We start from the raw sequence: 18,224 nt of genomic DNA on the forward strand, positions 1-18,224 counted from the left end.
CTCCTCTGCTGTGGTGATAATGACCTCGGCAGCTGATAAAGGCCCTTTGTCTGCACAGTCTGGCTGGAGACACACACACACGACTGATACTGTCCTCTTAAAACTAATATCTATATAGGTTATAAACCAAATGCAAATCATCGATTTCCTTCAACATGTACACACTCACTTTAAACAAACACTCACCTTACCACTCACTTTAGACACTTTAACACACTTTATATTTATCTATTATTAAAGAGATTTGCACTACGTCATACCTCATTTGCACCCTACCATAAGTTTTGTACCTCATCTCATTTCTGCATTGTACCTCACTGTTACTCATTTTACTCTGTATTGTATATATTGTATATTGACTGAACATTGCCTTACTTACTTCTTAATTACTTTTTACTGGATGTAGCACACTCAGGGGCTCATACAGAAACAAGCATTTCATCATAAAGTATTCTGTATTTTGTTGTGACAAATAAACAAACTTGAAACTTAAACAAGGGTGAGGCGCTGAGACACCGTCAGTGCCACACAGAAAACACACAAGCAACAGTACCCCTATGCTATTAAACCCCAACACATGGGAAAAGCACGGGGAAACTGGACACGTACAAGTGTCACAGTAACACAGGAATATAGAGACACATAAAGTATGGTTGGTAAAACCGGGAAAACCACCCAGCCACACAATACCTACGCCACAGGCTATTCACCAAACGCATATGAAACCTCATGTTTCTTATGCTCACTTCCACCCCACAGTGGAACACGACCGACACAATAATGAGTCTGATCTCATCCATTGCAAAAGACGCCCTGTGTGGTTGCATTCTCACAGGCTTTATCCACCCGCCCCTTGATGATTGATTGCTCTCAGCTGAAGTCATCATTGGGCGCTCAGCAGTCTCTACAGAAGAGGGGGTGGGCGGTACCTAAAGGGAACACGAGGGAATTATTTCCCGGTGACACCACCATACACAAATAACAAACAACATACCATAATAACTTACCTATACTAACCTGATGTTCACATGGTGTTACAAATACAATAATAATGGTAATGACCAACCCATCTACGTCACAATGATTATAACTGCAAGTTTAAATGTCTGTTTCCAAGGCAATGTCATTACGCGGTGAAAGCAAGTCTCCGGGAGTGTCCCTTCGAGCCGGCAGCAAGGCGGCAGGCCCCACTCCCACCAAGCGCAGGAACAGCACACTATGGTCGGAGACCCTGGACGTCCAGCAGAAGAGCACCTTCTCCACCAAGGAGATCAAGAGACAGGAGGTACTGAACTTTCTCCTCCACTGGAGTGCGGGAAACAAACATTGTGATTGGAGGATCTAGAAAAGAGGGCGTGTTTGAGATGGGTCAATTAACTGAAACCCCAAACCTTCTGTTTTAAAGGGGCACTTCACTGGAAACGCAACACGGATTTATTTTGCACATAATATCACACACATCCCAAGGCTCTAAACTGTTTTGCAAACATTAATTTAGTTTGACAGTTATTGAGAGTAAATGAGTTTGAATATCCGCTCATGTGATGTCATCAGGCGACACTGAGTCCTTGTGTTGGTTTAATTACAGCTCAATGAAATCTACATAATTTCATTGAGCTGTAATTAAAACAACACAAAGATTCAGTGTCTTCTGATGATGATGACGACATCACAGGAGGCAATATTCAAACTCATTAACGGTCTAACTGTCAAACTAAATGAATGTGTGCAAAATACTGTAAATCTGTGTTTTTCTGTGAAGCACCTCTTCAGTGTAGCATTTGTTGGGGCTTTATTTTACTTACACATGACTACACTGTAATCATAATAGTCTTAACTACCCACCTCATACTATAGTCTACCTATATACTCTATATGATAGCATGTACAACAGTGCTGTATATACAGCATATTTACATTTATATTCTTATATTTATAGCATATACTGTAGTGTATATATATATACTTGTCTGAATATACCTGCATATAACCCCTCTATATACTTACTTATACACCTGCATATAATGCGTGTACAAATGCTGTATATACCATATATATTATATATTCATTCTCACTGCATATATATCTATCCACACCTGTCTATTTACCTGCACATAGTCCCTTTACATATCTGTAGACACTAGATCTATATCTGTACATATCCTACTCTCACTAGTTACGCTGCTGACCCAGTATTCAAGATTCAAGATTCAAGATTCAAGATTCAAGAGTTTTAATTGTCACGGCATACAGGTATACAATGAAATGCGGCTGGTCTTGCCCGCGACGATGTGCAATACAGTGGTACAACATATAATAGAATCCAATGAAAATACAGTGGTACAACATATTAATAGAATCCAATAAAACAGTGCAATAAACAGGTACATGGTGTGCCATCTCGGTATCTGTACATTAGTATTTACAGAGCATATAGGACATGCTAGTTAGCTTTAGTAGTGCAATACACTGTTCCTGGTGTTATACTACTTTAAGTGGCCTTTCCTCTGGCCATAAGTGTGCGTGTGTGCGGCATGAGTGTTAAAGTGGCTGCTAGTGTGTGACTATTACCATACTGTCTTTACACCTGTATCACTGTACATATTATACTAAAACTCTGTACATGCATCTGATTAGCACTACACTCAGTAGTACTAATCTGTATGTTTTGTACCCAGTTTAATCACCTGTACTTTGTATATTGCTGCTGCACTTAACTGCTACATTTGCACTCTGGTTGGATGCCAAATCTCTTTTCGTTGTACTGTACTTGTGCTGTATAATGACAATACATTTTAATCTAATCTAACATTGATGTGCTCTCCCTCCAGGCTATCCATGAACTATACAGAGGAGAACAGGACCTCATTGAAGACCTCCAACTTGCACGGAAGGTGAGAGCATTAGATTCAGTTTAGTTTAGTTTATTAGGATCCCCAATTAGCTACAGCATTGCAGTAGCTATTCTTCCTCGGGTCCACAACAAAACCGTACATTGTGACCATACAACATAATACTTGCATCATAACATGGCATTACAAGTAAACAGGACAAAGGACTAGTATACACGCACACACTTTAAATTTTTTTTATATATACTTATCCCCATTACGCCGGCTGGTGAATGGGGCAGCAACAAAGTTTCTCCACTTGCATCTGTCGAAAAACTTTGTTGCTGCCCTATACACACACGCACACACAGACATAATACTAAGACGAGCGCCAATATACAATAATCAAGTTATGTGAAATAACTAAGAATACTTCACTGTACACAACTATATGCCCACACATTTGTTCATACACGCCTAATTTAACAGCTAACTAAATTGATGTTGATACATAATGATGTTGTTGCAATGCATAGTCCCAATACAGATTATTTGACCTGATAATTGTAACTCACTTTTACAATCGCATTTGAAAAGCATAAAAAAACAACTTTCATACATTTCAATAGTTTCTATATCTGTTAAAATATCCCTTGTCAAAATATACTGTTTTATACAATTTTAAATCGTACTGTTTTCTCATGCGATGTCTAGGGAGTGAATTCCATTCATGCATAGCTCTGTACATAACCACTCATTTGATTGAGTTTGTTCTTGCTTTTGATAAAGTTTCCTCCTATAGCAAAAGATAAATTGTTATACAAAATAAACAGTTTTTTTTGTTATAGAGATGTTTCTGATAAATACAATTAAAGGGGAGATGAATCGTTAAACAATATGTTTGTTGTGTACCTTGGGTAAGACAGGGTCCTATAATCAAATGTGAAATCCTGCTTACCGTAATTCCTCTAATAGTAACCCCGGCTTGTATTTGTTTCAACTGTAGCGGGTACCAGGCTTGTATTAGGAGGAGGCCTGTATAAGAGGGAGGCCTATATTTCAAATTTTCAAACTGATCATAATGAATAAATCAACATTTTGTGTCAGTTTGAACCCAGTAAAATGTACTGGGTTCATTTATTGAAACCAAGTACTGTATGAAATAGTAAACAGTGCAATTACAGGTGGTCATTTCAACGTTTTCAAAGTGAAATCAAGTAACTAGCTCAGTATGCAGCTCAGTATATTAGTAACCCGGCTTGTATTAGGAGGCCGGCTTATAATTGCTTAGCTCAAGAGCGCACCCGGCCATTTTTGAGTATTTGTATTTGAGACCCGGTTACTATTAGAGGAATTACGGTATTTGTCTGAAAACTTAAATGTAATTTCCCCGTTTTTGCCATGGGCGGCGCCATTTTAGAGTTAGCTAGATGGTGACGTTACTGTAATGGTTTGGGCTGGCTCCCGGTTTACACTGCTGGTTAGATACGTAAACATGAGTGTCGTGAAAGTCGGTCAGTAAATTGTCAACCAAATGTAACGTTACCTACCGAAAAACGGAACCGCAGTGGTTCTTTTTGCATTGCTCCCGGCTGTTCGAATAAATTTTACCACGTGAAAGAGAGAGGAAAGTCAGTTCAAGAGACAGAGCCCCTGTTTATAATAGTCTGATTTTAGCATTATAGTCTTGTGCATGTAACAGAAGTGCAAAATAACTATTATTAGCAGTGAAGTGCAGTAGGCCATGTTTTTGGCTATATTTATATGTAAATTGTTTGTTAATTAATCATTTTTAATAGACCGGTCTAACTCTCTCTCTTGATAGACCGGTCTATCCTACATTACGAGCAACCAATGAGTCTATCTGACGGCCACGGATAATAAACTATAGATTTATATGGAATTCGTTAAACAGATCCGTTGTCTTACTTATTATTAAACATATTATTTATTTTTCCCAAATGAAGGTTGAAAGTCTGTCTCCATCACAAGCGTAATGTAGGATAGACCGGTCTATCCTATACGCGCAGAGAGAGAGAGAGAGAGAGAGAGAGAGAGAGAGACAGAGAGAGAGACAGAGAGAGAGAGAGAGAGAGAGAGAGAGAGAGAGAGAGACTCATTGACTGCCTTAAATTAGCACACAAATCATCTCCAACTAACGTTATTTATTTAAATTGTTCCTGTTAATTAATAATTAACATAAGTTCATGTGTTCATGTAGGAAGTCACTTTAAGAGCTTTTAATTAATTCCCCTTCAGAGGGTTTTCTTTTCCCCCAGAAGAGAGAAAGAACCTGGAATGAAAATATCAAAAGCTGTCGGATGAGATATTATTATTATATTAGGGATGTCAAAATAATGCGTTCCATTTAATTAATTATAGAAATGAATTAATTGCCATTCTAATTGGCTCAAAGGCATAGGCCACTGGGTTTCGGATACTCTCTGTGGGTCTGTCCACCTCGTCAAACATGTCCAGATCCATTCTACCTACAGCCTCTAGGTCAATAGCTACAGCGTGCAATTCTCTGAGGTGGGAGGCTCCGGGCGCACACCATCTCCGTGACGGCAGCATTTAACGTGAACAAACATGGCGGCACACTGGTTGATAAATTCTACACAAATTTTTTCTTAGAAACGGCTTATTTTTATAACTTGATTTTTTTTCTGTGGTTTATCTAAATACTAATTTGATGCTATGACTATGTTTATATCGCTATTCAACATCTCCCCTTTAATGAATAGAGTAACCTGTTTTTAACATATAACCAAGCAAGACGGTTATGCATTGCAACAACATTCATTCTGTATAAGTCGCATATAGTCACACAGAATTACTCAAATGTTCGCTTCCCACGTCTTCAACTCTATTGAACTCACACTGCTGCTTTGCATTTAGGCATATCATGACCCCATGCTAAAGCTCTCCATTATGACTGAGGAGGAGCTGGCTCATATCTTTGGGGACCTGGATGGCTATATCCCTTTGCACGAAGGTAAGCCGTCACTACCTTTGTCCAAAGTCCCACTGTCAAAGCTGGTACCAGTTCATATGTAATTGTTGACATGACAGGGGGATTTCTGATAAGGTTTTGTTTTCATCTCTGCAGACCTGCTGACTAAGCTCACAGAGGGCACTGGCCCCAACGGGACCGTGGGTCAGATTGGACAGATAGTCATTGACTGGGTACGCAGTGGGCACTGCCGCTTCGACACAGCACACCAGGAGAGTGTAGTCTAGATGGAAACACGGGTCCACCTGCATGGTCTGGAGTTTTTTCTTAATCCTTGAAGTGTCTATTTTAAGACTTTAACAGGTAACGGGTTGAAATAATGCCCCATGGGGTTTATTTTTAACCCTTTATTACACCTATCCTGAACGAAAACCTGAAAAAGAAAACAGCATAACCTTTGAAGTTAACAACATATACAAATTAAAACATTTCCCCAAACAATATTGACCCAAGGAATTCAGTTAAATTGTTATTTTTAAGATTCAAACGCATCTTGATTCTATTTCAGAACAAGAAAATGCAAAAAAAGCGGAAAATGTTTAGATCACATCTCTATTTTCCCACTTTACTCACAAGTAGTCCATCAGATGAGATCAATATGAGGTTAATATTGGAAATACAATGTTAATAATGATTGTATCATGCTGTTATGCCCTAAATATTGTAGATTTTGTGTAAACAAGGTCAAAAGTGGAAGACTAATGTGAAAAGACTAATTTGTCCTACATAGACCAATTAACACATTTTCCTATACTATTTGAAATCCAGTGAAATATGTTTTGTTAAGGTTCAAACAAAGTACTATTACAGTACATCTTCTCTGTTGGCACAACATTAAAACCTAAACTACTAATCATCATCAAAGAGATCGTCAAAGACTATCGCTCCAATCTCCATCCTCATCACACTCGTACTCTCCATCCTCCTCATCCACGTTATGTTTTGCATAATCTGCCTCCTTATTAAGAGCTTCTTGCTCTTCTGACTCCGCTTTCTGGGCCAGTACCTCAACAAGAGAAGGAGGGAGGATGGGTCCAATCGTCCAGACAGGCTCTAACACCCCCTCATCTTCTCCCAGCCCATATCCTGATCATAGGGTTTGGGCATCTCAAATATTGGCTGGTCTGCTCTTTTGTAGCAGGCAACTCTGAAGTTGACTCGCTGTACATGTGGGATGAGACGGACCTTGGAAGGAGGCAGGTGTTCAAGGTCTACTTTGGATTTAAAATAGACACTTCAAGGATTACGAAAAAAAACAGGCGACGAGAAAAAATCCAGACCATGCAGGTGGACCTATGTTTCCATCTAGACTAATGTATTCATAGAATTGAATGCTTATCATTGCAGATGTTGTGATGGAATAATATAAATGTTTTTGATGCTCAGAACACACACACTCCACGGCAGGACGCGTCACACAATGTCAACAAAGTGTAAAGGGGAGTATGTGTTGCTCTGTGCGTCCTCTTCAGTTGCCTGGTCTGAATGCCTACAAGAAATACTGCAGTAACCAGCTGGCAGCCAAGGCCCTGCTGGACCAGAAGAAGCAGGACCGGCGGGTCCAGGACTTCCTGCAGCGCTGCCTGGAGTCGCCCTTCAGTAGGAAACTGGACCTCTGGAGCTTCCTGGACATCCCGCGCTCCCGCCTGGTCAAATATCCCCTGCTGCTGCGAGAGGTCCTCAGGCACACCCCTCCTGAACACCCAGACGTAGCCAATCTGGAGAGAGCTGTATGTTGCTCATTAACTGCAATTATTATTCTCACGTACCGATGCTGATACTGATGGTTGGAAACATGCCTATCGTTAGATAAGGAAGTGGTGTCAGAAGTGTTGGGTTACAACACTTCTTGTAACCAAAAAAAGGGCACGACCACATCAGTTAAAGGAGATATTAATTTAAATCTATTTGTTGTTTAACAAAAGTCATTCATGTTCATTTTGCACATGCATTAACTCATTCATGGCCAACCACAACTATAGTCGGGTTATCTCGCCATGCGGTGAGCGCCAAAACCCGAGTATAGTCGCGTTTTTGATCGTTTTCATCGATTTTCTTTTATTCATTACAGTCTCACGGACCTCTGTGTATCATTGGGACTCATTCTGAGACGCGGAAAGTGCAATGCCGGCCGAATCCTGCTAGGTGGCAGTATCGCCCACCCTTTGAAACCTTATTTCACACTGTGTTACATTATATATATATATGGTCCGAGCGGAGAATTTAGACCAAGCCAAGTTAATCACTTCATCCGAGCACTTTGAAACGTGTTCAGCTGCATGCATATTTTTTGCCAGTTCATGTCAGGGACCCGATGGACATCAATACTGGAAATCGCGATCAGACAATTGGAATATTCTTTTTGGGATACCTCCTAGTAAAGGTAAGGACTATATGACATCAATCCTACTTTGATCCAACAATTTCACATTGATCGCAATGATCAACGTATGTAGTATAAAAAAAATGCCGTTGCTAACGATCAGAGCATCAAAAAATTACCCCCCCTTGATGCATTCATGATGAAACATAATACCTATTATATACCTTTGATTTGGAAAATAGTAACTTTTCCAGGCGAGCAATGCAAACGCCTTAAGCAAAATTCACATATTTTTACATAACGCAGCTTCCAGGAATTAGCCAGGATCACTCTGAAACTATACAATATTCACCACGGGATAACACGCGAACGTACACATGAAATTTTTTTCTCTTTTTTACATGTTGGACGAGAGATAGTGACTGTCAAATGAGTATAGTATTGTCTCCATAGCTATAATATAGATATAGCCCTGCAAACATTGTGACGCACAGTGAAAATCCCTATCTTTTAAAGCGTGGCCCATTGACTACAAGGATGGATAAAACGGCTGGCGCTGAAAGTGTTAAGCAAAACTGTACCTGTATAAAGGTCACTTAATCTATCTGTGTAGACATTTTCAGAGGAATTCCGTTGTTAGGGAAACAGCTTATTTCCTGTCAGCTATAGTATTGACACATTGCAACAGGAAATAAACTTGGGCCCATTCGGAGGTCAATATCTGCTGTAAAGATTTAAATCGGAACAATACCAATTGTACTTTCTAAAGCCTATATCGGCCGATGCTGATCTTTCATATCGGTGCACCCCTAGATGATGATATATTTTAGTAGCAAGTCGTATTTTCGCTAAACAGCCAAATGTATCTCATGCGTTAACTCTCCAGATAACCATAATCCAGGGAGTTCTGTCTGACATCAACGTGAGGAAAGGAGAGTCGGAGTGCCAGTACTACATTGACAAGCTAGAGTACCTGGACGACAGGCAGAGAGACCCTCTCATAGACGACTGTAAGAGCCTCCTGTGTCATGGAGAGCTGCGGAACAAGAGCGGATCGGTGAGTCTCTCCAACACAGACACTTTCTATTGTCTGTTTATTTTTCCACAATTGCACAATTTACGTTACTCTGTTTTCATGATTTTAATATTTTGTAATGAGCTTGCAAAGGTAAATACAGTAGATACAAATGCATAATACAATATTGTGCACAGTTTCCTTTGTTTTTCTAACTGTGAACCATGACAAAATGATGTATAGAATATAGAATAGGAGGATCATTTTGAAAGAGTTAAATGGTTTTGTATGACGGTAGCAAATGTATGCTATATCACATTACAACTTGCACTGGAAAACCAAACCCGCCCCACTGCCAAACACATTGTAACACAGCATGTCAACCATCAGTCTATACTAATACTACGACTCTAATGTTAATACTAACACACTCTGCTTTCATGTTACATTGCAGAAACTGCACGTGTTCCTCTACTCTGAGCTGTTGGTTCTCACCCGGCCGGTGACGCGCAACGAGAGGAGCTGCTTCCAGGTGTACCGGCAGCCCATCCCGGTGCGGGACTTGGCCCTGGAGGAGCTGCAGGATGGTGACGTCCGCATGGGCGGTTCCTTCAGGGGGGCGTTCACTAACGGGGAGAAAGGTGGGTTGGCTGGGCGGTGCTCCTCCTCACCTGCAGCACTGTGTCTGCAGTGGGTGTTTCAGAGGTTTCACAGTATGTTCAGATACAACTCAGTTTGACAGTTGATAACTAGCTAAACTGACGTGAAGACATGCTAGTGCGTTTGGCCTCAACAGTGGCATTGTTGACATTTACAAAAATAAGATATCTAAATGTAACCTATTCCATATCTAATCTATACAAAGATATACCTGTATTTGCTCCATCACGCCTGTCGAATCTCTTGCAAACGCCTAGCCCCTTACGTGACTGCGATGTGCAAGCCTGGGGCTCTAGTGACCGCAGTCACTCTCAGCTGTGCCGCGACCAGGCAAAAAAAAAGTACCAAGCGGTGATCGGGGGCTGGGGGTGGGTCAGAAATATATCGGATATGAATTTCAAAGATACCCAGCGTACAATATGGGTTTAACACAGCTTTACAGTGGGGTCTGGAAGCTTGGAGTTGCTAATAAACAGTTTAAATCATTGTTACAAAGCGAGTGGTACGTACAGAGCGAGCCGTGTATTTCCGCCATTGGTGTCACCGCGCAGGGGGAGCTTCCAGACCCCACTGTAAAGCTGTGTTAAACCCATATTGTACGCTGGGTATCTTTGAAATTCATATCTGATATATTTTTGACCCACCCCCAGCCCCCGATCACCGCTTGGTACTTTTTTTTGCCTGGTCGCGGCACAGCTGAGAGTGACTGCGGTCACTAGAGCCCCAGGCTTGCACATCGCAGTCACGTAAGGGGCTAGCAAACGCCATTCACACAACCTGGAGCGAAGCTGCGTCTGTTCGCCTCCATTCGCACCTTTCAATTGATTTTGTATGCATTCGTACCACCTCTCAATTTAACTTTTCTTTTTATTTGAACGTACAGTAAAAAAGTGTGTCTTGATATACATTTAAATGGAATTAACATTGAAATGTGTAACTTATCGGCATCAGAATCACTATTGGGTAAATTCAATGAATGTACAGGAATTTGTCTCTGTGAAAATGGCAGCGAGAGACATCAACAACTCAAAAGTTTCACAGTATGACAGACACACGTAGTACAATGACAACAGGACAACTTGTGGACAGTGACGGGGATAGTATGACAAATAGTCAATACGTCACTCTCCATACAAATTTGTTCCGTATACATCAGTTTTAAAATTAGCATACAAACATAATATACAGGTGATGATTTCCCCAAGGAAAGCCCTTTTCATTCAAATATGGTGTTCCTCTGCCCCCCCTCAGCTAAGAACATGTTCCGCGTGAGCTCTGTGGATCCGTCCCATGGCCAGTCCCATACCCTGCAGGTCAACGATGTCTACCACAAGCAGCAGTGGCTCAACTGCCTGCGCAGTGCCATTGCCCAGCACCAGAGGGCTCTACTCGGGGACCAGGGAGAAGCCGTCGGAGCCAAACGCCGATCCTCCATGGTCTCAAATTGCATCTGTGGCGAAGAGACAGACGAGAACTGTCCACCCGTCTCTGGGTCCTCTAACCTGGGCCCTCGGACACACTCCAGCACCAGCCTGGAGAGAAAGTTCTGTGGGTCACTAAAGAGGAAGGAGACTGGGGTGTAGCCGTTCTAACATGAGCCTGCGTCTGGCGGTTCTTTCAGACAAGCACATTTCTCTTGGACTTGGTCGTGTGACTCTACCAATGTATTTCCGTGCATCCCTGTTTATATGTGGTCCTTTGCTTAACAAAGCATTAACACTCAAGTAGTGGTAGGAATATAGCACTTAACAAAAATCCATCCAAACATTTTTTAAATGTTGTCCCAGAAGGAAATGGTTTACAAAAGAATGAATTATATATGTGCCATTGTGACTGGACATGTTTGTTTACAGCAGTTGTCTGTATGTGGAACTATTTTATAGCTAAATGTTTTATACCACTGTTTTTTCTGAGAAATTTATTTTTGTTGATTTCAAACATTTCAAATCATCAATCAAGAAATTGAGAAAGTTGTTTGACAGTATAAGTTGTCTTGTCACGTCACCATGTGTGATGGTGGAGGTGAATGAGTTTAAGAGAGATCGGGGCTCTTTTGAAGACTGGATGTGGGAGTAATAGGCCCTTTTCATGGTGGTCATTTTGACGGGTCATCATAGGGTAAGCACAGATGTAATTAATAACATTAATCATGTTCCCATTCCATTTAGGTGTGCAACATGCACAATACCAGGGCCCTGGCCCACGTAAATAGAATGGGACCATAATTAATGTTATTAATTGCATCTGTGTTTACCCTGCAATGAAATGTCCAAATGGCTTCTGTGAAAAGGGTTTGAGTGGAACACAAGTGAGAGACAAGACGGCTTTTATGTAATATGCTGTGTGTAAAGATGACGTGAAACATTACTAAAGATGGCTGAAATAGAGGAACGTATGTACAATAGTCGTGTGTGGTGCATGGATTTGTATGAAAAGTAAAGAATCTTGTCATCTATCATTGGTGATCTCTTTTCCTGAGTTGTGACACTGACTACAAGCAGAGTTATACTTAAGCATCCTATAGTATCAGAACATCATGCCAAGTGTAGACTGCTCACTTCCCTTCTCTGTCGACATTGAATCACCAAATGTCATCATGACACGTGTCATGTCAACATTAGATGCTCAAGAAAACCGGTTCAATTAATACATTTAGCTACTTAGTAAGTATTTCAAGATATGCCTTGTCTCCACTAACTATGTTCAGCCTGGCTGGCGCTAACCATGGTCTAGCATGATTGGGTTGGGTTTGTGTTTCCCATTACATATCTTGTAAACTTACCGGTTGCTTGGAAACCTTTCAAAATTCACACCACCAACTGCTACACAAGCTAAACCATGATACAACAGTCTCAGCCGGCTAAAACAGGCCACAGCACGGCTAAACCCTGACTATTGGAGACCAGGCAATACTGTATAATCCTATTAGTGGAGCATAATCCAAAACTGTCAAGACAGTTGAGTTACTCTACTGTCTCTTGTAGATGTTACATTGATATCCCTCATACAATATGTCAACCATTTCCATTTTTAGTATTCCATGTATGCACTCATGGAATTTCTGGAATGTCATTTTGAGACATGTATTCCAGTCAGGGACTTAACACATTGGGTGCCACGCCCCTTCCGGAAAGTGCATCTGGCCTTGCCGTCCATTAACCCCATGTAAACGCTCACCTTATTTGTAGAGCTAAACCTATATTTTATATTATAGCTATGGGTCTAATAACACCGTCAATTGTCAGTGAGTTGCTTCCGGTCAACGTGCAAAAAACGGATTATTTTTTCATCCATACATTTCCGTTTTATACCGTTTTGAATATGAATATAGTTTGGGTGCTTCTGAGTAATTCCAGGAAAAAGACATGAAGACGCTAGATTATCATTATTATGTCTCCTCGTGCATACATGAAATGGGCCCTGAAGCGCGGCGCCCCCCCCCCCCCCCCCCCCCCCTCCTGCACCCAACAGTAAACAGCCACACACAGCACACACAGACAGCTTCAATCGCGGAAGAAAGAAATATCAGATCAATGCAAGATTGGATATGTAGAGTCCTTACCTGGTCTCTGATGTAATGCAAAAAAAATAATCCAATTATCTGATCGCCATTCCAGTTATCCACAGCGATCCTGTCTCCGACGTTATTGGGCATTGCACATGGGCGGGCGGGGTCAGTTGTCCAAGCCATCCCTACAAGCGCATGTTTTGCCGGAGTGTTTAGGACCCGCCGCAGCTCGGTAGAGAAAATACTCTACATCGTTTCTAATGGAGTGCAATAGTGGCCGAAGGCGTTAGAGGGCGGTATAAGACCGTCTGCCAGCTCAGACACATTCAGTACAGCATGCACAAGGTGCCCGCTGAATTATGAATGGCAATAGCGAATAAAAGAAATACCGTGAGAAAAACGTAGATCTACGTTTCCAGCACTCAACCGTCGGGCTACAGAAACGTAGTTCTACGTTAACGGCACCCAAAGGGTTAAAGGGATATTTCACTTTAGTAAAACTGCATTCTTACCTCTTAACTCAATCAGCGCCAGACCCGATGATAGTCGGGTTATCACCCAGGTGGCAGTATCGAGCACCCTTTGAAACATTATATCTTGGCCTGTGCGTCGATCAAAAGTCTCCGGTCAGACTTTTCTTTGTCGCGCAAGTGGACCGGTTGGCCCGATCGGATTGAGAAGCGTGAAATGCTCCCGGTGCTTCTGTTGTGGTGGATTATGTTGGTGACCCGATCGACACCAATACTGGGACTCGCGATCAGATAATTGGAATATTCTTTTTGGGGTACATCCTAGTGAAGGTAAGGCCTATATGGTATCAATCCTGCTGTGATCCAACCATGACTTCACTTCGATCACAACATATGTCTGTAACATTACTCCACAACGTGTGCCATTGGTGACGATCAAAGCATCAAAAACGTATTATGATGAAACATAATACCGATAATATAGATTTGATTTAGAAATAGTAGCGTGTACAGGCGTTTTTTTGTGAAATGCACGTATTGCTGCATAGCGTCGTTTTCTGCGATTAGACAGGATTACTCTAGTCTAAACTATACTCATATTCACCACGGTATAAAACGGGAATCTATGGATGAAAAAAGTATTTCTTTTTTTTGTGACCAACTTTTTTATTTTGTCTTTTTTTAAAACAAGTTCAGAGGAAAGACATTCACATCAGCATTTCATATTAATTCACACAGTGGCATAAAAAGTGTCTTTTTCAGTATAGATTGTCCGTCAGTATATTCATATACTGTGTAGCCTGCCTGTTGCAGTTGTGACAGTCTTTTCCTCCGTTCTGGCGGTCCTGTGGCTGCAAGACAGCCCAGGTCGCTTCTTAACCCCCCTCCCAGCCCCCCGGGTTTGCATAGACATTTTAGGAAAGGGGGAAACCATGATGCATACATGTATACTGTTCTCTATTTATTTATTGCCCCTTGGTTCCATCCTCAGAAAGCACGGCATTCCTTTTCACTGCTACGCTGATGACAGCCAGATCTATATGCCACTAAAAAAGTCTGGCTCTTTTTCCATAGACCCGCTGACCAAATGCCTCGATGACATTAAATCCTGGATGGCATTGAATTTTTTAAATTTTAATGACAAAAAGACGGAGGTCATGGTTTTTGGTGGCCCCGCTGTGACCTCACTGCTAGATCTGGGTTCGCTGGCACAACATGTCAAACCAATAGTAAAGAACCTAGGTGTAAAGATCGACCCAGACCTTAAATTTGACAGCCAGATCAAGGCCGTGGTTAAAACAAGTTTTTTCCAGTTGAGGCAGCTGGCCAAAATTAAGCCCATCCTGCACGCCCAGCATTTTGAAGCAGTAATCCATGCATTTGTGACTACCAGGCTGGATTACTGCAATGCACTTTATATAGGGGTGAGTGGATCCTCAGTGGCTCGCCTTCAGATGGTGCAGAACGCCGCTGCCCGTCTTTTAGCTGGCACTCGTAAATACGACCACATCTCACCGATTTTATTTTCACTCCACTGGCTCCCAGTGCACTTTAGGATTCATTTTAAAATTATTTTATTTGCTTTTAAAGCTCTTCATGACCTTGCTCCACCCTACCTCTCTGAGCTGTTGCAGGTCTATACACCTTCTCGCTCTCTCAGGTCAGCTGACCAGCTGCTCCTAGTAGTGCCTACAACTAGGCGTAAGCTCAGGGGGGACCGTGCTTTCTCCGTTGCCGCCCCCAAAATGTGGAATGAGCTGCCACTGCAGATTAGGCAGGCCTCATCACTGCCCCGTTTTAAAGGCCTCCTTAAGACCCACCTTTTCTCTCTGGCTTTCGACACCATGTAGCTTGTTGATTTTATGATCTTATTGTCTTACTGTGTTGTTGTTGTATCGTTTTGTTACTGTGTCCTTTGCTTTTAAATATTTCCTTTTTTAAGTACTCTGATCTATTTTAACTTGTATTGCTGCCTATATTTACCTAATGTTTTTTATCTCTGTTTTGGTACTCTTGTTTTATTTTAATCTATTTTTAGTGCTGCTAATAGTTTTAATATGCTCCTCTGTACAGCACTTTGTGCCCCTGTGGCTGTTAAAGCGCTTTATAAATAAAGTTGGATTGGATTGGATTGGATGTATAGGATACTATTTTTTTTTGTATTTTATTTTTTTATAATTTTTTAAACAAACACATAAACAAACATGACAACACACGATAAGATATACAAGCATTAGTTGACAGTGCACATCCAATGAAATCACCATTTAGTTAATTGTCTTATACAGGATATACCCCTAATACCTGTTATCTAAAAACCTATACACATATGCTCTAGCTCGTACCCCCCCCCCCCTCCCAGACCCCCCATTGGATAATCCAACCATTATAACTTGTTCCTAACCATACACTACCATTATATGCTAGCTTTTATTCTCTCCACCACTTCTAACCATATTGTCATTTTGGATTCATTGAGACCCAAAATTCTTGCTGTAGATATTTCTTGATAAATCACATTGAGATATGTAAGATGTATAGGATACTATTAATTAGAAAAGAAATCATAATTATGTTTGTTAGGTAACCTCTGATTCTGTTACAAAGTAATAGGGAAAAATACAATTTAGAAACAACCACAAAAAATTATAACAGTAAACAGGAAAAGAAAAGATAAAAAAAAAAAAAACAGCAACATGATTTTTGTTCATTCTCTGGTGTCAAGGTACAAGTGTTCAACCTAGTGGAGTACTGATTTTACCTTCTGGGCCGCAGTAAGTAATGTTTGGATCGATTCTGTCCTTGCTCCCTGTGCTCTAGCACTGGATGCCTCTAGTCTCAATACTTCGTAGAAGGACAGTTTCCATCGGTAAATATTGAGACTATGAGGTGGTTTCCATCTCATTACGAGCATTTTCTTTGCTGCCGTTAAACCGGCCAGAAACACTCTTTTTGGGAGGTGTTAATTTTAGAGATGAATCATCATTTAATAATAAAATGTGTGGCAAACAAGGTATGTTTATCTCCGTTATATTAGTGAGAAATAATGCAACCTTGGCCCAAAAAGCTAGTATTCCTGGACATTCCCACATCATATGTATGTATGTTCCTATGACTTTTTGCGGACATAAAGCACATAGAGGACTTTGTAATATTTTTATTTGACAGAGTTTCCTGGGTGACAGATAAAATCTTTGTATCATTTTGTAATGAGTTAATTGGTTATTATAATTACGAGAGGTTAACGGAATATTATCCCATACATTCTGCCAATTTATGCAGGCGTTGTAATTCTTTAAATCTATGTTCCAGACAATGGTATTACCAGTAGTTCTGTTTAGTTTTCCTTGTATTTTATTATATAACCCAGAAACAAAACCATTTTTAACATTTATGCCATTCACTATATTCATTAAAGGGTGACCTGGTAAAGGCTGATTCCATGGGACACCATAAGTGCGCATTGCAGTGCGTAACTGTAAATAAAAAAAGAAGGATGTACTAGGGACATTATAGATTTGTTTGAGCTCTTGAAATGATCTGAGACCGTATTCACTGTATATGTCAGATAGTTTGTGAATACCTTGTCTTTGCCAATTGGGAAATGTAGCTGGTTTCCCTCCCAACAGTAAGAAGTTGTTATAAAAAATAGGGGTATCTATGTGCCATTTTGTGTTCCACTGTCCCGTTTCTGAAATATATTTCCAGACGTAAATTGAATGTGCTATAATTGGGCCGAATTTAGTACGGCAAAAGCTTTGGGATAGACCAGAAAAGAGGATATCTTTGAGTGTATATGGAGATACAATGTGCCTCTCCATATTCACCCATGGTATGTCAGAATCATTATTGAACCATCTTAGCAACGGTCTGAGCATAAAAGAAAAATAGTACTGTTCGAAATTAGGAACCGATAGCCCTCCTGCTTTCCTACTGTTTTGGAGTGTGGAATTGCTGATTCGTGGATGTTGTTCACGCCATATAAATTTGAATACTAGTCCCTGTAGCTTCTCCCAAAATCCTGGATGTGGCGGTAAATGAATCATGCTTACCAGAAAATTGATCTTAGGGAGAATATGGGTCTTGACTACTGAAAGCTTGACTGAAAATGGGATTAATAATAGTGACCAACGGTTTAACTCGTCAGATATTACCTTCTTAAGGCTCTTGTAATTTTTTGACAAAATTTTTTGACACAGTATTTCTTTAACACATATTGAACGATAGTCGATGTCAAATGGGCCATAGTATTGTATCCATAGCTAGAATATAGTTATAGCCCTGCAAACACCGCCACTTATTCCTATCTCTTAGAGCTTGGCGTGGTAAGTACAAATGATGCTCAACTGCGTGGCATCCATTGAGTTAAGCTCATCTACAAGTAAGCTAGGGGCCACTGCTGTT

The 18,224-nt window shown here is 40.8% G+C and overlaps 1 protein-coding gene across 1 annotated transcript in view; it reads left to right on the plus strand.

Annotated features, from left to right (window-relative positions):
• The window catches only part of LOC311245094 (neuroepithelial cell-transforming gene 1 protein-like), a 33,963-nt gene extending 21,557 nt beyond the window's left edge, over window positions 1-12,406 (plus strand). Inside the window, exons 5-12 of the mRNA XM_084334874.1 lie at window positions 1,118-1,285; window positions 2,832-2,894; window positions 5,730-5,826; window positions 5,941-6,017; window positions 7,317-7,574; window positions 9,054-9,224; window positions 9,637-9,823; window positions 11,094-12,406. Coding sequence (XP_084191000.1) covers window positions 1,118-1,285; window positions 2,832-2,894; window positions 5,730-5,826; window positions 5,941-6,017; window positions 7,317-7,574; window positions 9,054-9,224; window positions 9,637-9,823; window positions 11,094-11,425 — 1,353 coding nt within the window. The 3' untranslated portion in view covers window positions 11,426-12,406. The remainder of the gene's footprint in view (window positions 1-1,117; window positions 1,286-2,831; window positions 2,895-5,729; window positions 5,827-5,940; window positions 6,018-7,316; window positions 7,575-9,053; window positions 9,225-9,636; window positions 9,824-11,093) is intronic.
• The last annotated feature ends 5,818 nt before the right edge of the window (window positions 12,407-18,224 follow it).

This window comes from Notolepis coatsorum (genome assembly GCF_963971535.1).
Source record: "Notolepis coatsorum genome assembly, chromosome: 18".
Taxonomy (NCBI): Eukaryota; Metazoa; Chordata; class Actinopteri; order Aulopiformes; family Paralepididae; genus Notolepis; species Notolepis coatsorum.